This window comes from Calypte anna, chromosome 1, assembly GCF_003957555.1.
Source record: "Calypte anna isolate BGI_N300 chromosome 1, bCalAnn1_v1.p, whole genome shotgun sequence".
NCBI lineage: Eukaryota > Metazoa > Chordata > Aves > Apodiformes > Trochilidae > Calypte > Calypte anna.
The window spans coordinates 7,862,998-7,882,985 of NC_044244.1; the positions used below are offsets into that span (position 1 = coordinate 7,862,998).

Here is a 19,988-nt window from a genome sequence, read left to right on the forward strand (position 1 = left end):
TCACAGAGATGAAGTGGTGGAGTCCAGGACTTCCCTTCCATTGCAGACGGTTGGTACATACATACTAGCAGAAGCTGAAAGAGAAAGAGAGGGGGAAAATCAGCTGACTTCAGGGCAGAAGAAAATTACAAAATCATGTAAGATTAGAATATGTGCTGACCTGGACCATCTCACCCAATTTAACTGAGATGCTCAATAGAAAGTGACTCTAGAGGTCTTTTCCATTAAGTTTGTTTTTCTGTGATTCTGTGTAACTGTCTCAGCAGTGGAGCTGATGGAGGTCCTGCTTGTACCTCTAAGGGCAATTCAAATCTGAGACTGAAGCACCCTCTGGAGGAACCTGATTTCTCTTTGTTAACAGTTGAGTGTGCTTAGGGTGAATAAGCTTCTCCAAGAAGTGTCTGAATAAAATACATGAATTTTCTTTTATGATTCTGGGCCACTGGGTCTTGCTTTCTAGCACTTCACATGGGAGTGTGAATTAATATAGCTAGAGTGTGCTAAGATATCCCTGTAGAATAAAATGTGAACCTTTGGATTTTCCAAGTTTTATTGGAAAGAAATGCTAAGGTCCTTTGAGCTTTCACATAATTGGAAAGTACATTTCTGAAAGAAAATATTTGCATTTTTAAATCCAGGGTAGAAGCCACCTCTGCATATTATGACTGTGTTGATCTATTTTTTAAATTAAAAAACAAGAGTCATGTGTACATGTTGGATGGAGTGAAGACGTTTTTGAACAACTGAATTTGAAAGCCAGATTATTTCTCACTTAATCCCAGAATATTTTCTGGCCATAATATTCTATATTTCTAGGAGTTCTAGATCAGTATTCAAAATGCAGCCAGAGGTGAGGGACAGATTCTCATGCCCTTGGTTACATTGCCTAATGTTTTACACAGCAGGTTTTCACTGTGTTTTTACAACTTAATCTGAGTAGTTTTCTAAATGTATTTGTATTTTGACTGTAGGATATATTGCCATTCTGCTAAAGCATTGTGGATTTTAATTTAAAAGCCAGCTGGCTTGTTCATCTTTGTTAAAATTATCCACTGGGCATCTGGAATGTGTTTTCAGATTTTCTGTGACATCTCTGCTCATGGCACCATAAAGCTGTTTTTTTAAAGATACATTAGGTTAATGGCAACAGTGACCCAGAGAAATGTGATGCCTTCATCAAAGAAAACACATGGCAAGAAATGACACAGTAAACTCAATCATCCAGTGTAAAAAGCAATTTATGCAGCTGACAAGGGCATGCTCAGTCTTCCAAAACTGGTGCTGTCTACATTCTCAATTGCAGACTGGTTTTCTAAAGATGATCAGCATCTTTTTCAGAACAGTTAATTGTTCCTTCAGATCAGATACTATTTGTGATTCTAGATATAAAGAATCTATCCATTCTTTATATTTACTGGAGAAATATAAATGGAAAACAGAACTGCTTTAACCAGAGAAATTTAGAGGCACCTACTGGACTAACCTACTACTCAGAGGGCAGGACATATTCCTGACAAACAGAAGAGCCAAGAATGAGCCCCTGCTCTGAATCAGGTAGATGGAGTTTTATCTCTCATAGCTTGGATATGTTTCATGAGTCACATATGTAAAAATAGTCATTTGTAGATAAAAGGACACAGGGAATTGTGTCCATGAGAAATGAGCCAGCAGGTTCTCTGTTAAGTTTATAATTGGGTATAATATGGCAACAAATTAACCTGATTTTTTTTATTTTGTTATTTTTTATTTCTACTTGTTGTTGGAAAAAAAGAAAAATTAGTTCTATTAAGGAGATCTGATTTGAATCCCTGTTCTAGTGCAGTATCACTACAGGCAAAGTCAGGGTTTTTTTAAATCCAAACACATTGAAGAGCATGAATAGCTCAAATTCATCAATAAGTGTGTCAGGAGGATGTAAAAATTGAACTGGGAAACATGGTAGTATGCAAGAAAGTAGTGGTCTTGCTTTTTGAGTTCTCAGGCTTCCTCCTCAGCTCATTGCTTTCTTGTAGTGTTGGGAAGCAGTTAGTAATTCTGGGTGGAGTAAAGTGTTCACAGAATCACAGAATCACAGAATTAGCCGGGTTGGAAGGGACCTCAGAGATCATCTAGTCCAACCCTTGACCCACTGGAGCAGTTGCTAGACCATGGCACTGAGTGCCACATCCAGTCTTTTTTTAAATGTCTCCAGGGACGGAGAATCTACCACCTCACCGGGCAGTCCATTCCATAGCCTAATCACCCTCTCCGTGAAGAAATTCTTTCTAATATCTAACCTAAACCTCCCCTGGCACAACTTAAGACTGTGTCCTCTTGTCTTGTTGAAGGTCGTCTGTGAAAAGAGTCCAGTTCCCACCTCGCTACAGCCTCCTTTCAGGTAGTTGTAGACAGCAATGAGGTCTCCCCTGAGCCTCCTCTTCTTCAGGCTGAACAGCCCCAGCTCTCTCAGCCTCTCCTCATAGGGCCTGTGCTCGAGTCCCTTCACCAGCCTGGTTGCCCTCTTTTGGACCTGTTCCAGGACCTCTACATCCTTCTTAAACTGAGGGGCCCAGAACTGGACACAGTACTCGAGGTGTGGCCTAACCAGCGCTGAGTACAGGGGAAGAATCACCTCCCTGGACCTGCTGGTGACGCTGTTTTTGATACAGGCCAGGATGCCATTGGCCTTCTTGGCCACCTGGGCACACTGCTGGCTCATGTTCAGTTTCTTGTCGATGCAGACTCCCAGGTCCCTTTCTGCCTGGCTGCTCTCCAGCCACTCTGTCCCCAGCCTGTAGCGCTGCATGGGGTTGTTGTGGCCAAAGTGCAGGACCTGGCACTTGGCCGTGTTGAACCTCATCCCGTTGGAATCGGCCCAGCTCTCTAGTCTGTCCAGGTCCCTCTGAAGAGCCCTCCTGCCTTCGAGTTGGTCCACACTTCCTCCCAGCTTGGTGTCATCTGCGAATTTGCTGATGATGGACTCAATCCCTTCATCTAAGTCGTCGAACACTAAGTCAGTGTTCACACTGAGTACCCTTCTCTCTCTCTGAGACTGAATGAAAGATCTTGCTTTTCCTTACAGACCTCAGCAACATGAATTGCTGGCCCTGCAGGGTTCTGAATTTCACATCATGTCTTATAGCAGCAGCCAAGAGGTGTCCTGAAATACTGCTGGACCTACTGTAGACACTTCATCTCCTTTTTACCTCATGTGGAGACCAAGAAAAAAATATATGACATAACCAAAAGTCTTGATGTAGCTGCAGTCCATGCTTCAGCTGCCCTCTTTCCTGGAAGCCTCTCATTTTGCTTAGCTAACCCAAGGCAAAGAACCAGAGGTAAAATGCAAAAGCCCAGCACTGAATACCTTGCAGGATGACAATAAGCAGTTTCAGGCGTGCTGCCCCTATGCCACTTCTAGTCATGCTCACAGCTGGACCATGATGAGCTAATCATGTACAAAAGCCATGTTGCAGGGCTAGTTTGGAGCAAGGGCTGGGAAAATTAATTCTTTGACAGAAAAATTGCCAGCCTGGTTATAAACAGTAGCTTCAGGTCTTTTCCTGACCTCTGTGTAGGACAACTGGAGGACCACAAGCCTGTGCAGTGCTCTCCCTCTGGGCATGGATGAATGACACCTCCTGCATGTAAAAGCTCAGTCTGAATCATGTAGGTGCTTAGATCAATTTGAATTCTTTGAGAAGTTTTTTGGGTGCTAATTTCCTTTTATTTTTTATTTTTAATACTCTATTATTTTTGCTTATTATTTATTATATTTGCTTAGTTAACATATTGCTTGTTTAATATTTGAAAATTCCAATATATTAAGATTTATATATGCAACATATTTTATAACTGGAAAACTGGGGAACATCCTGGTGGGGAAATATTGCAGAGGAAGGAGAACTCACGCAGCACTCTGCCAAAGGTGAGTTTTCAAGATGCAAACAAATGTGCACAGATGCATTTTTCAAAACATCTCATATACATAGGCACACAAATATCCTGCCTTTCTTCAGCAGATTCTCTATTCTTCAATCTATATTCTTTTGTAGTCCAGAATTCATCTGTCAAAAGGATCAAAGTTTGGTGCCTCTAATACAAATCTCATTTAGCAGTCAGTACTCACCTCTACCTGCTTTCTGCAGGGCACGTGGCAAGGACAAGAAGCTGTGTTCAGATCCCTACCTGGGATGCTCAGTTCAGCTCTCAAGACCACTCTGCAGCTTATGTGGCCTCAGGGCCTCTCTCTTCTGCTCAGTCCAGGGGTGTAGTTGTGTTACGTGTTTAACAATGCTACCCAAGAGCATCCTGAGCGTCACTTAACTTTTCTCACAGTGTTTGGCCACTTCTAAGGGTTCAAGGAGCTGTGTTAAAAACTGCCTGCGCGTCACTTGCTGCTCGTGACTCACTGAGCTCGTGGTTTTAGTGACTGCTGGAATGAAGAACTGGTGGCAGCCCTGGGATGCAATGGAGGTGGAAATCCATAGGGGTAGGAAATACACTGTTATTTGGAGCATCTTGGGTACTCCTGTCCCCTAAAGCTCTGCTAATGAACAAGAATTGGCTGTCCAGACATTACTGTTACTGGAAAGCCCTGGAGCTGATTCAATCACTCTCATTTTAAGTTTTGAACTAATGGAAACACTATTAAGACCAAAATAAATTAAAAAAAAAAAAAAGCTGACAGTCCCAGGATTGGTGAGAGGAATACTTTAGACATAGACTAGAATTAATTCAGATGACAATCTTTTTGAAGGTTTATAAATGACTACACAGGTAAAAAAATTTGAAAATGATTTACAACAAAAAGGAAGGGAGTAAGGGGAAATGGTCCTTCTTAAAAATAATGGTGCTCTGATAGACACTTTTTTAGTGTTATTTTCTGAAATAATTATCCTAGATGGAATCTATAGGGCTTTTGCCATTGTATGTGATAGACCTTTTAGTCCTACTTCAGGGTTCATGTCTTGTCACAGTGTGAAGAGACCAAAAGAAAGAAGCAGCCCTTATTCAGCATGGTCTAAGCAGGAGAAGTAAATGTCTTTGGCCACCTTTCTAAAGAATAAAGGAGCAAGACTCTGTAAGTCTGGATTTCTATGCTTTCTTTAGTATCTTAAAGCTATTCACAAGCCTGAAAAAGTAATCTTTTAAGGTAAAGATGTACCTTGTGAATGTCTTTCAGCTGATTGCAGCCTTGTGCACACACACAGGTATCATCCAGTTGTTATAATACAAATATCAAATCTCAAAATGCAGTCCTGTACAAAAGTATCCATGAATCAAAGTGGTGTCTGACTGAGCTCATTCCATATCATGAGAGAAACAAAAAAACCTGGAAAAACCACTTTTACAAAATTTTTAAGGGATGAAAATAAATCTCATGGGACTTTTAGCTTCATCAGGCTTGTAAATCCAGCCCTTTCATCAGTGCACTTTGTGCACTTAGGACGATCTCACCTCTCTCTTGGTTTAAGCTTTTCAAAACAGCAAGGAGATTTTGTTTTCTGGGGTCAGGGCTGGGTGCAGCCCTGACTCTGATGAGATGAGGGACTTGTAGGGCTATGTGGCTGCTCTCCTGTTAAGGGACTCTGGGCACCCATAACACAGTGTGGTTGGGGTGGGACAGCCAGAGATGGCTGGGTCCCCTTTATCTCCTCATCCCTGCCAATAAGATACTCAGTGGGGTCTGCAGTTCCTTTCATGTTCTGTCTGATATCTGAAGAGCCAAATTTTTCTAGCCAATTTTGAAATTAAAGTCATACTCAAAAATCTGAGGCTATGTTAGTGTGAACTTTCTGGTAAGCCTTGCCCTGTGTCTCCTCTTTCCTCTGTTACTTCTTGCTTCTTTCTAGCTGTAGTGTGCTTTTTCAATTAGTTTTCTGGGTTAAATATTCTATTCACAAGAGCAAACTACTCTGTGCTCCCTTCCTTGACTTGTTAAGCTTGGTAAGGAAAAAACCAACCACACAGGTGTTTTTTTTTTTTAACATTTAAAAAATCTCTAAGCAACTCAGCAGAAGAGGAGCAAAAGCCTCAAATCAAACTCACAGGTGTGAGTGAAGAGAATGATGATGAAAGAAAGGAGGGAGGCAAAGCAGATGAGCTGTCCCAGTGACAGGGCACTGATTGCTTCTCCCAGCTGTCGCACTTAGAAAGGGTTTTGCTCTCACTCAGCATACTGATACAGTTTATGGCAACCCTTGTATGCATTTGCTGGAGGCTTGGAGCCTTTCCTTATCATGCAGGTGATAAGAGCCATTGAGAGCATGCTGCATTCTGGCCCGGGTCCTGTTGGTGTGTCACTTTGACAGGAATACTCCAGGGCAATCTGTTCCTGTCACTGCTGCAAGAGTGACAGCGAGGTACAGGCTCTGCTTGCTTTGGACAGTGGGATGGAGTCAGAACCTGCTGAGAGCTTTCTGATGACTTCAGTGAGCTTCAGAGCAGGCACTGAGCTGATTCCCACAGGGGGGTGGTGTTTTTTTCTCTCCAGACACAAATGAAGTGATGCTGCCATGTGGTTCACTGCCCAGCCTATAAAGATCTTTCTTTTGCAGATGAAAAAACCCCCAGTTTTTATTTACCCAAACCCACTGCAACCCCACATGCTTACAAAAAAGCAAAAGTTCTGTTACTTACACTGGGAGTAGGTGGTCCCGGTCCCACTGACACTGAATCTGTTGAGATGGAGTCTGTGAGTGACCACATTCTTCTGGGGCTGGAAGAGGATGATGTGCACTTTGGGTGCAAACAAGCAGCCCAGCACAACAAAGCCACTGAGACTCACAGAGATGCACATGGTGGTGGTCTGCACCTAGGAGAGAGTGGGTGTAAAGTGTTGTGTTTCAGTATGGAAAGCTCTGAAATGCAGAATAGTAGAAGTATTATCAATCAACAATAGGAACCAGAGTCCTGGGGGGTTGCATTGGTACCAGCTGGCCTGATTATCTCTTGCATCCTTGTCTTCCACAGGATCATATGAATGGGGTGCATGGTGTTGATGATGTGCTGTATCTCTGCATATAAGGGGAGACTGTCTGTGTTTTTCCTTTAGTAAAGGACAGTTTTGCTCTCTTCCTCCCATCTCCCATGTCACTGATTCCTAAATTGACCAGGCCATCCTCTGAGACATCAGTCACACAATAGCTACACACAGCTGTCTGCACTGGACATCAGATTGGATTTACTATCCTTTTGTGGGTTTACATTAGATGCCTCATGTTAAATATCCATTGGAAGCCCAGCCTCAACTCTAAGCAGAGAATCTGAACAATCCCTTGCAGGAATATAGATGTGATTTGGAGTGAGCATAAGAGCTGGTGGCATTTGTCAGACTGAGCCCAAAAGATGCCCTGCGACATGTTTTTGGGCTCAGAAATAATTTGTTTGTAAGGCTGCAGGTTTTTTGAGTAGCTGTCTTGGGGAATTTGCTAGTATTACTTTGTTGGCACTGTCTATCTTACTTCCTTTTTGTTCTGTGGTATAAGTGAGTCCCAGTTTACTGCCTCATTTTCAGTTTATTTTCCTTTCTTCCAAGCAGATTCTTTAATTAAGATGTTGAATAATACAGCTTTAAACTCTACTGCTTAATTTGAATGATTGTACACCCATGACTCGTTTTTCTTTAGTTACACTCCTGCAGCCCTTGGAGATGAACCTTTTTCCATGGGAATGCTTCTCTATCTTCTCATCAGAAGTAATTGGTGTAAAATGAAAACTAGAATTGGGAATTGACTTTGTTGCTTTATATATATATATATACATATACACACATATATATATATACATATAGCACCTGCCAGCTTTGTCAGCAGTGAGTATAATTCATGTGATCATATAACAATCACTCTTTACCCAGGGTAGGTGTGACAAGAACCATGTGTTGAGCATTCACAGGGGGAGGGAACAGAACAGACCCTACATGGGCAGCACAAGAAAAGGACACCTTGGTGGTTCCAGCTGCATTTCCTCCTTCACTTCTCTGCACTTCATCCACAGGGCTCTACAGTTGGTTCTGGGTGGGTCTTGAACAGGTAAAAGAGGACTGGATGTGTTCTTATAAGGCAAGAATAAATTAATTTAGTAGTTCCATGGTAACTCTTTTCAGTAATGATGCCCTATCAGCCTGCTCTGATAGAATTTGCAGCTCAGCTGTGCTGACAAAATTATATACTAAATCAGTGAAACAATTGGGGTTAAAGTAGCCCCATCCCACAGGATTTAACCCAGGTCACTTCAGTGTTTCAGTGTGTAACCCAGACTCCCAGGCAGAATCACAGTGCTGGCAGACCAGAGGCAATCCTGTTGGACCAAGGTAGGAACCTCTGGCAGGGGGTGAGCTCCTGAAAGCAGAATGAATGTGCAGGGACAAACTGTCTAAGCAGGATAAAGATTTGACACCTGATTTTGTTATAACCAATTTAACACCCAGACTGCCCCCTTCCTGTGTTCTTGCTGCATTTCTTAAGCTTTTGTCTAAGGTGATAGGGCTGAAAATTCCCTTGTGTGCTAACGTTTGGGCTGCTGTGAGTTCCTGTTATGCATGTTTATTTAATCATATCAGGTTTCAGTGTCTCTTTGATTTTGAAATCAATATGGATCTCTGCATGAAAATCAATGGCACCAGATAAATTTGTCTTTTTCAGCAGTTCTCCTTTAAACTTTTGACAGTGCAGCTCACAGTCAGCCACCAAACACAGCAGTTTGCAGAGAAGTTTCCAGCCTCTACTAAGTGTCTTCTAGACCTTCTGGGGTCACCAGAGGACTTTTGGGAACACTTCAAGGAATATCAGGGTGCATTACTGTTGCTGGGAAAGGATTGCTGCAGGATGCTGTGGCTTCTAGCATCCTCCAGCAGCTTCTAAGGAGCTGTCAGCTGTCCTTGACCAGCTTGGATCTTTTGTCTGAATGGACTCCTGGTTAGGTAAGGTTGGATATTCTCATTGAAGGTGCTAGGAGGAGCTCCCTGAGGGTGCTGGGCAGCTAACAGGTTCATCTGAATGCAAAAATGTGCACTGAAGAGGGCTAGAAACTTTGCTGAGGTCTGTGTTTGTGTGCAGAGCAATGGGGATGACAGAGGGCATGATCCCTATTGCCCACTGAGGCAACTGTCCCTGACTGAGCTCCTGAGGAGTCATGGAGGTCTGCAGCTTTGGGGCTACAGGGATGCCTGAGGTCTCTCATGAGTGTTAGGTTTCCTTTTCTACAGGAGAGTTGGAGGATTTCTGTCAGCAAATTTAGGAGTTACAGGAGGAGGTCAGCAGAGTTTGCAGCATCTGATATGATGGGAAGAAGGTGGACTGGATCTTCTCTGAGACTCAGCAGGTACAAGTTCCTGGTCTGTACTAGAGAAGGAATCCAATATATGTTGAGTTGGGAAATGTAGAATTCCATGGTGATGAAGGCTGGAAGTGACTTATGGCAGCAGACAGATGGCTCCTGCTCTATTTGCAGATCTGAAATTACAGCATAGGGTGACACTCTGGAAGCAGGGGGAGGAGAGGGATTTGCACTCTGTGACAGAGCAGCTGGAAGTGAATGGAGCTCTGCCTGGTGATGGGTCTTGAGCCATTTCATAGATCATACGTCAGGATTAGTGTGCAGACTAAAGTGGACACCATTGGGGTGTGTGTCTGCTATAGAATACATAATCAGGAAGATTAAGATGAGGTATTTTTCAGAAAATTGGAAGAAGTCTCGTGTTTACAGGCCCTGATCTTCCTGGTATAGTTCAACAACCCTGATAGGTTCTGGAGGGACAGCACAGCAGGACAAGGATAGTAGCTCTCTAACTAATACAGTGGCATCAACACTAAATCTCAAGGTAAATTTCCAGGAGCTTTCTCTTTTTTTTCAGAAAGGTGAGTTCTAAGTGACTGCTGGATGGCTGGATGTGGTACTTGGTGCCGTGGTCTAGGCAGTGTGGTAGTGTTAGGTCATAGGCTGGACTTGGTGATCTCAGAGTTCTTCTCTAGCCTCAGTAATTCTGTGATTCTTTGCCTGAGAAGTGGGCCCATGTGAACCTCATGAAGTTCAATAAGGCCAAGTGTACAGTCCTGCACTTGGGTCAGAGCAAACCAAGTATCAATGAAGGCTGGTGGATGAAGAGATTGAGAGCAGCCCTGAGGAGAAAGACTTATGCGCTACTGGTGGATTAAGAGCTGGACATAAGCTGGTAGTGTGTGATCAGAGCCCAGAAAGCCAACTGTATCCTGGGTTGCATCAAAAGAAGTATGGCCATCAGGCCAAAGCATATGATTCTCCTCCTCTGCTCCACTCTGACGAGACCCCACCTAGAGTTTCGTGCCTAGTTCTGGAGACCCCAACATAAGAAAGACATGGAGGTGTTGGAGTGAGTCCAGAGGAGGGCCACAGACATGGCCAGAGGGCTGAAGAAGTTTTCCTATGAAGACAGGCTGAGATCTGGGGGTTCATCCCAGAGAATAAAAGGCTCCAAGGAAACCTTATTGTGACCTTCCAGTACCTGAAGGGTCTGTAGTGATAGGACAAGGAGTAATGGTTTTAAACTAAAAGAGGGTAGTTTCAGACTAGGTATAAGAAAGTCATGTTTTACAATGAGTGTGGTGAAACCCTGGAATATCCTGCCCAGAGATGTGGTAGATGCCCCATCCCTGGAAACGTTCAAGGTCAGGGTGAGCAACCTGATCCAGGGGAATATGTCCCTGCTCACTGCAGAGAGGGTTGGCTTAGATCACCTTTAGAGGTTCCTTCCATCCCAAACCATTCTATGATTCTGTAATTATATGTTTGTGCTTAATGATAAAATCTCAAGCCAGCCAACTTCTGTCATTTTCATTGCTGCTGTTCTGTTTCTAAAGTTTTTTGTTGTTGATGCCACCAGTATTGGTCTGCATTGGGATGGCATAGGTTGATTCAGAATCAACATGTAAAACTTCATGGAAATTAAATATGAGCTTTTCAAAGGAACCCTAAAAGTGTATATACCTAGGATGGGATTTTCTAAAAGCTCTTGACATTTCATGAAATTATCAAAAAAGGTTTTAAAAGCATTTTCTGTCAGTCTGGTAGGACTTGAGTTGGCTTATTTGGATCCTTGTATCTAAATAAAATGCCTACTAGTGGTTTTGAAAATCCCACTCAGGAAATAAGGCTGAAAAATACTGCTTGAACAATTCAGCCATGTTCCTCTTGACCATTAGTGCCTGTGCTGCCCACTTATGTGATTGTCTGCACTGATATTACCCTCCTGTGTCTATCTTCCTGATTACTTTGGGTGTCCAGAGCTGTTCCCCAGTGCCTTCCCTAAACATTTCCTTCATTACCTTCAATCCATTACTCGTCATTCTAACTTCTCCTGAGGCTGAATAATCTGTTTCTCCCTTTTTTGTTGCCTTGAAATTATTTATAGTCTGTGATCACATCTCCCTGGGCTTACTCTTGTCTAGACTAAGTATATTTAGCTCTTTTACTGTCACTCTGCATGTCTTACTGTGTTGTTTATTATCTACTCTTGTTTTCTTGAGGTTTTCAATACCTTTCCTAGGCTGAGAAAAATAGTACTAAGTGTACTGTTCCGGGGTGATCACACCAAAAGTATGTTAAGTGACATTACTGGCTTATCCGTTTTTACATGTTGTTTCATGTGCATTCGACTGGTAATAATCCCATCCTAAATTAATCTTCTACTTTCCTCTGGGCAGAAAGTGGAATTAATTCATTACTAACTGCTGTAAGGACCAGCTCCAGCAGTCACTTCTCACATCATAATAACTGTGAAATCTCCCGTGGAGCAGAGCTGAAGCTTTTTTTTGACCAAAAATTCACTTTTATTGAACTTGAAGTTTGTGACACTATGAGACTATTTTAAAAAAAAATCAATGTTTTTTAAGTTTGTTGGTGAAGGCAGACCAATATTTTTTGCTCAGTGAGGTGTCTGTTTTATTCCCTACAAAGTGGAGAAAGAACAAAAAGTTCTATATTCAAGCATAGCATTTGTTGTATCTTTTTTAAAACAACCTGTTTCACCAGAAATTTTGAAATTCTTTCCTTATCTTGTTTCTTATCTGGAAGAAAATGGGCATTCTTCTTTTGAAGAATGAGACTAATTGGGTCAGTTTTTAATTTAAGGTCCACCTCCACCAAATAACTCATAATGACTCATACTAGCTGGTAGGTTTTTCTGTCTTGTAGGACTGTGACTTCACCTACTCCTGTACTAGTATGAATATTTAATTCATACACTATGCCACTATCACAATCAGATGGATAATACTAATCTCTTTCATCTCTGGCTGTATATACTTAGTTTGAAATGAGAAATAATGAGAAATAAGCTAAAATTTGGTAATATACTTAGGTGGACATTAACATTGAAACAGAACTTTTTTCCAAGGGATCCAGAGGAAAAAAGATGTGAAAGAAGCTTTTAATGAAATGATGACAGTGTCCTTTAAAGTGATGCACATGATTTATAGAAACAGATATCCAAAGACTTACTCTGTAGTCACTGGATGTCACATAAAATATGGGGAGAAAGGCCAGCCAAATGATGCACGTTGTGTACATTGTGAAACCGATAAACTTGGCTTCGTTGAAGTTCTCTGGACATTTCCTGGTTTTGAAGGCATATACAGTGCATAAGACCACGAGGATTACATCATATGTTAAGGAGATTAACATACTGGAATCTTTGACATTGCACTTCAATATGACAGTCTCTCTTTTCTCAGGCAGAGTGTATCTCCTTGTGCCAGGGGCCTCCAAGATGAGCCACACAGACACTACCACAATCTGTACCAAAATGAGACTCAGGCAGATGAACACCTGAGAGCTGGGGCTGATGAACTTAGGCCTTTGAGCACCGTTCTTTACACCATCAAATATTCTAGCTATGCAGTTCGTTTTCGTCAGAAGGGCAGAGTAGCAGACAGCAAAGGAACTTCCTAATCCCAAACGACGTAGGGTGCAGATAGCTGGAGAAGGCTTGGCTATGAAGAAGAAAGTCATGCTGTAAGAGAGGAAGACACCAAAGAGCAATATGTAGCACAGTTCACGGCCAGAGGCTTTGACCAGGGGGGTGTTGTTGTGCTTGATGAACACTCCAATGACCATAAAAGTACAAATAAAGCCCAGGCATGCGATGGTAACAGGACCTATTGCCCAAGCATCTTCCCATTTGATGTAGTCTTCTGGTAGGTCGTAACAGCCAGTCAGGTCAGCTGTGGGCCATTTTCCAGGCCCACAATCTGCACAGGTAAATTCATCAGCCAGGTACTCATAGATTTCACAGGGAATACAAATCCAGCAGCAGACATCTCCTGGTTGCATATTCTTCATCTCATTAGGAGCACAGGGGTCACTGCACTGAGAGACAGGGATAGAGTTCCTGGACCAGTGGATAGAGTCAGCCTCAAGGGACAAGGTTTCTGCCCATTGACCAACTTTCACATAGGAGTATCTGCCTCCAGTGTACTGGAAGTTGAACACGTTGTATCGTCCTATCCCATCTCCATAGGCATCAAATTTGACCATGCTGTCTGCAGCATTGGGAGGGTTGAATGGAGCTGTGGAAAAAAAAAAGACATAGAGAATGTTATGACTTTTTCATCCTTTTGGTAGTCAGACACCTGACTGCTTATACAAAGCATTTCAAGTGCCATCAGGTAAGTTGAGAGGTCTGTATCTCTCTCATATTTGAAATGTTTTTACCTTGTTTGAACTTGGAAGAAGAACACAGATATTAGAACTCTATTTCACTTAACTGCATGAGAAATATTTTTTTACTGTGGAGAGTTACATTAGATTACCAGTGCCTTTATTTTTTTCCCCAGAGACAAATGAATTCTCCAATTATTTCCCCCTGTATGCCCAGTTGTTGCCTTTCACATTTTCTCTTGAAAGAGAAAGTCTGCTTCTACCAGAGACTCAGAATTATTTGGTGAAATTTAGCTGTAATGATAGAAAGAAATTAAAATGGCCAGATCAATAAACATCAGTTTTGAGGACAGCAATCTGGAATGCAGTTAAAGAAAAGACTAATTTTTAGGATGATAGAGCAGTACTTATGAAGCCATCAATAAATATCTTTGTCTTTTTCATAAAGTGTGTCATAAGAAGCTTTGAATTCTTTCTATTATTCAGTTTTACCAGTGTCAGATTTTTTTTGTGTTCAATCTGATGTTCCCAGCATGTGCTGCTTTGGTCCCCTATCTTGTTTGGGGAATAGATGAAAAAACCACAAAGTGGCTCTGTGACCTTCTGTGAAGTCAATATCACAACACGTCCAAGTGGTAAGCTCTTGAGAGTTTTTGGGTTTTTTTCTTCCAGCTGAGGCTCATGTGGGGAACAAAGAAATGTTTAAAATGAAGGAGGAAATTTCATTTACCACTTGATCCATTGGTCATTTGCTGTAGCATCAAAGGTGAATAGCCTTATAGGCAGGAAGTAAAAGCGATTTTTTTGCCATTGATGAGCAATAAAGGTTATTTCGTTCCTCAGTGTCATTGGTTACACAAGTGATTTCAATGTCATTGATAGAATAAATCTTTTTCCCTCTGTCTGTGCCCATGCTGTAATTGAACATGAGCAATATCATATAAGGATGTAGTATCTTTCTCCACTTCACTCTCCTGGTACTTTGGATTTCTTGCAGTATATTTATTTAGCTTCTATATAGCACTGAGACCAAATTCTTTTACTGATATTCCTACAGAGCATGACTTTATTTTGTAGTACTCCCATTAAAGCCAGTAAAAGGGACACCGCTTTTTGGTACAAAAGCCCAGATTGGAGCCTGATGTGTAACCTGCACATCCCCATGTGCTGGACTCGGAGTGCATTTCTTTTCCCACTTTCTTCTTATATTTAGGTAAAGTTTGAAGATAATTTATGCCTGCCTACAGTCTCTTCTGATTTTGAGCTAAGATTCTGCCTGTTCTTTTCCCTTTCCTTCCTTTTCCTGCTCTTTCTCAACTCACATGTGTCAGTTACAGTGGTGAACACCCTTGTTTTGCAGGATTAAAGACTAGGTCTGGGTAACACAAGAATGTGTAAGAGGTTTGTTTCTCTTTTTCTTGACTGATGCCATCCAGTTTTGCCACTGCCTAGCCCAACAACACCTCTGAGTCCACAAAAGTTAAGGGCAGCATAATACTCTCCCAGATGGCCAGTTCTCCTGTAAATTACATACTCTGAATTAAACAGGCAGCTAAATTCAAAATACAGGTCAACAAGAAGAATATTAAGCAGCTTCCCTCCTCTCCCTCACCTCCTCATGCACAGGCATATGAGCTCTCTCATCCAGGAGCAGCATTAAAACAAAATCATAATTCAGCACTTAACAGCTCTTCAATAATGTGTTGTCATTGCCAGTGTCATATTTCATTATTCATAACACTTACATAGATTGTAGAAGCTGTTAACACAGCAGCCCAGTTTTAAGAGCCAATTTACTCACTTTGGTGTTATACAGGACAGGTCCCAAGGTGTGCTGAGAGCATCATTTCTGCTGGCTCCGATGGAGCCACAGGTAAGCAAAACCCTGCAAACTTGTTGTACACCTTTTCTGCTCTCAAGTGCTTAATTTTATGTGCATGAGTACCCTGGTGCAAGTTACCTGAGGGTCAGAGACATCAACACTTCTCAAGAGTTTCCCCTATATAACACATTTAACAATTTCTTAGCTCTGACAGAGTATTTATCATTTAAATAGAGAAAAGTCATACACTCATATATATGTTGCCTTCCATTGGGCTGTTCCCATGTTACAGATATGGATAAAAGATTTTTTTTTAGGGCAATATATTTTAATGAAACCACAGCTTGTATCTTGAAACATTAATTTTTAGTGGCTGCTGATAGAGGAAAATAAATCATATCATCCACAGTGATGAGGAGCTAAATCCTCACCATTCAAGATGATGGGGATGAAATAATTTAACCAAACAATGATATATTAAATTATGGTGTGGTGAGCTAAAGCCTACAAATGGGCCCACTGGGTGGCAGCAATTAATATACCCACTGATTGTGTATAAAATCACTAAGGCATTTTAACAGATATGTATCAACATATTCTAGATCCTGTAGAAGCACCATCAAAAATTTGTGTTTTCAGAAAATAGGACCTAAGAATAATCATAAAAGCAAGATTCTTATAGGCATGAATATAATATCATAAGAAGTCAGGGCTTTATGTTATAGAGGAAAAGAGTATTTTTTTCATATTGATAGATCATTTTCCCAGATATGATGTCCGGCAGTCTCATAAATCACTCTGAGAATTTTTTGTGCTTAAATTTTAGTTTTGAAAACAAACCTACAATCTATATAAGAGGTATTCCTGGCAGGCCTCTTTCAGAGTTTTGTCTTAGCTGTTTTGAACTCATCCCTTGGAAGATAACAGACAAGACACTCTGGGTCTACCCATGCTGTTAGCTAAGAGGCCACATGAATGACAAAAAAACTTTATCTGCTTTGAGGAGTCTCTCTGAATCTTCTCCCCTTGCACTTCATTAAACATATTATCCTTATGCAAAGCAATTATCTGGGATAAATTCTATAAAAGAAGATATCAAGGAAAAGAAAGGGTAATTAAAAGTGACTTAAAGATAAAGCAGTGCAGATAAAGATGCAACAGCAGTGACATTTATGAGAACAGGAGCAGCACTGAGGTGCAGAGAGTGGAGCAGAGAGGAGCCTGTGGAGCAGGCAGCCCCCTCCAACACCTCACTGAATCAGTTCTGTTGGAGGAGAAAATGCCATGGGAAAGTGGAGGACAAACTCCTTCAGCTTCAGATAAGAGAGGTCAGACTGTGTAGTTTTACAACTGTTTCAGTAGCAGATATGAATAAGAACATAAAATAACATCATAGTTTTTATGTAGTGAATTGTGTAATTTTTTTCATTTCTCTCTGAGTGAAAAGATCTGGACAATCTTTTCCAACAATCGCATCACTTGCTAGGATGTGCTTAGGTACTGTTAGAAGCAGGTGAGAAGCTTTCATCTGGAAATCTACTTTCTTTGGTGTGGGTGACGTACAGCTCTTGGTGTCATGAAAGAACAGTGAAAGTTCTGAAGGGAGAGATTTATTTTCTTATTGGTCAAAAAGAGTTGGCATGGGAAATATTTTTAATTGCTTCTGATTCCAGACATTGGCTCGGTTGGGTGAACGTATTCATGAGATTTTTAACCAGGGATGAGTAGATGAAGAAAAAAAAAACAGTTTTCAACCTAATTAGGCACAAGGAAACTTTTAAGGCAGCCTAAGAAAAGATGAATGCCATCCTAACTGGCTTGGAATCAGTTGAGCTTTGTTTGCCAGCAATATCTTGGGGCCAGGAAGGATATTTTGCATACAGAGCCTTGATGTGTTTGGCACAGAGCTGAGTGTAAAGATCTTGTCTTATAGAAAACATAATCTGTAACACTTCCTGGTGGGACTGATGCCAGGTATGCCCATATCTGAGAACACCCTTCATCTCCCATGAAATAGGCATCTGTTCTTTGCTTCCAGTTTGTATTCTTTCAAACCAAGGCACAGATCAGAGGCAGAGCTCACTATCTGGGAGGCAATTCATTAATAACAAGGCTTGATGAAAGCTCTGCAGTTTTTCAGCTCGGCCATTTGGAAAGCTGTAGGATTTCGTGTGCTTCAGAAAGAAATGTATAAAGGACCATTGAGTGCACCAAAGACACTGTCTTCAACAGCTTGTGAAGACTTTCAGCCATTAGATTGTAGAGAGATCATCATTAAAAAGAAAAGCAGATGGAATGAGGGAATAGGCTGGAGTTTCTGAAAAGTTGAGTGAAACCTCTTTAGTCTCACTAGGTGGTGCTGCAAAAACTCTGAACTTCTGGTTTAAGACTGAAAAACAAAACATTTGTTTATGTAATGGAAAAAAAATATTTTTTGATGCTCCCCACTCCTTCCTGTTACATATCCTAGGCAATGTCTTATTAAAGCACTGCAAGGAATAGCCTTGATAATAATATAACAACAGGATATGGTGTGTTTGTCCAAGAGGCTCATCTGTGTGTATGATGCCTTATCTTGAAAAGTATCGAAGTACCATGAGAATGCATGTATCTTTTAATTTTCTTCTATTTTTAGCTATATATGGATTGTTGAGGTCGAAGTGACTAATTTCTGCTTGGCTGGATATTCACACTGAGTAATGGAGAACTGATGCACTCACTATTGTTTCTATCTCAGCCCAATGCAGCTGGTTTCACACTTGACTGGCAAGGGACACACTGAAATTTGGCAATTTAAGTTAGTATAGGGAACATTCAGAATGAAGTGTTTTTAAATTGCAATTCTCCTCAATCAATGAATAATGAATGGCTTAAAATATCAGTTTTCAAACTTGATATTATTTCAAAATTCAAACTTTATTGCTTCTTCTCATTCAAGAAACATGAGCTAACCTGGGAATGCCTTATCCCCAGGATCAGCTTTGCTTGAAAATGGCTCAGGCAAAGTGTGATGTAAACGTGTAGAATCTGAAGTGGTGTAAGGGCAGTTTATGAGAGAGGCACAGGGTTACAGCTGAGTATGAGCATCCCAATCAGTGTTGTACAAATGTAATCTTCCCTGTGATCTCCCATCTGTGCCTACAGATTTTCCATTTAGCTCTGTGGCTCCTCTCTCATGTTAGAAACTCACTTACTGTGGGGAAGTTTAACATCTTCAATCCCAACAGTGTTGGCAGCAGTCACAGACAGAAATGTTTCTATACATAGTTGCAAAGGTCCATCACAGGGATATCTGCAAATGAGTTAATTATCCCAAGCTCCTGTCCTACAAAAGAGAGTTGGTATATCCCAGGTTGACCTTGGAGTAGGTATCTAGGATAAGTCAGCTGATCTGTACTTGGTTTTTGTTTCTTTGGAGGTTTTTTTGTTTATTTGTTTGTTTTTTGGGTTTTTTTTTCTGCTGACCATGAGGGTGACTACAACACTATCTAAGTGAGGTGAATTCCAGTCAGGTAACTGGAACAGAAATGATGAAGCTACAAGTGATGATAGTAAGCAGCTCATACATGCTCTCTGCAGTATACCTGTGAAGGGGTCTCTCTTGCAAGCTGTCTGCACAGGCTTCTGTGACTGCTGTAGAGCTTATTGGAGAGAGCAGTCCAGGAGATAAGTCATGCAGATACTGGCAAAATAAGCTAGCAAGGATCCAAAAGATTAGAAGAATTTAGCCATCTTGTCATTCTCCTCAGTTCAGCAGAACACAGAACTCCCAATCCACTTTTCTTGTGAAATGCTTGCCTTGAGCATCATGTTTTACATTTTTAGTTTTGTGCTATCCCCTTGCTTATAGAATCATAGATTCATGGAATGGTTTGGGTTGGAAGGAACCTTAAATATCATCTGATTCCAACCCCCTGCATAGCCAGAGTCACCTCCCACTAGACCAGGTTGCTCCAAGCCTCATCCAACCTGGCCTTGATTACCTCAAAGGATGGGGCATCCACAGCTTCTCTGGACAACCCATGCCAGTGTCTCATGACCCTCACAAGCAAGAATTCTTCTTAATATCTAATCTAAATGTACTATCTTCCTGTATGAAGTTGTTACCCCTCATCCTATCACTACATGCCCTTATAAATAGTCCCTTGTCTAATTTTCTGTAGCCTCTTCAGGCACTGGAAGGCTCCTATAAAGCCTGTCCAGAGCCTTTTCCAGGCTGAACAACTTGCTCAGCCTTTTGTCGTAGAAGTGCTGCAGCCTTCTGATCATCTTGTGTGATATGGCATAGCTGTGGTCTTTAGGACTCAGGGAGAATGAACTAAATGCTAAGGTAGAACCTTGCATCAAGGAAGTTATGAAATAAGTCTTTTATATTTTTAAGGAAATTTAAGGAATTAAAAAGAGAATTTCTGATGTCTTAAAGGATTTCAGTTTTGAGACATGAAATGCAGAAAGCATGCACATGTTTTGTAGTCATTATACTTCTCAAAATTATGAATCATATTCCTTGAAAGCTTCTTGAAGTTTTTTGCTAAGGTTGTGTTAATCC

At 41.2% G+C, this 19,988-nt stretch overlaps 1 protein-coding gene across 2 annotated transcripts in view; it reads right to left on the reverse strand.

The window, feature by feature from the left end:
* Nucleotides 1-19,988, reverse strand: part of GRM3 (glutamate metabotropic receptor 3) — a 44,886-nt gene continuing 24,898 nt past the window's right edge. Inside the window, exons 3-5 of one of the 2 annotated variants that reach the window (XM_008493027.2) lie at nucleotides 12,460-13,526; nucleotides 6,622-6,796; nucleotides 1-74 (exon numbers count right to left, since the gene is read on the reverse strand). In XM_008493027.2, the coding sequence (XP_008491249.1) occupies nucleotides 1-74; nucleotides 6,622-6,796; nucleotides 12,460-13,526 (1,316 nt within the window). The remainder of the gene's footprint in view (nucleotides 75-6,621; nucleotides 6,797-12,459; nucleotides 13,527-19,988) is intronic. The other variant, XM_030449449.1, reaches the window with a different exon arrangement.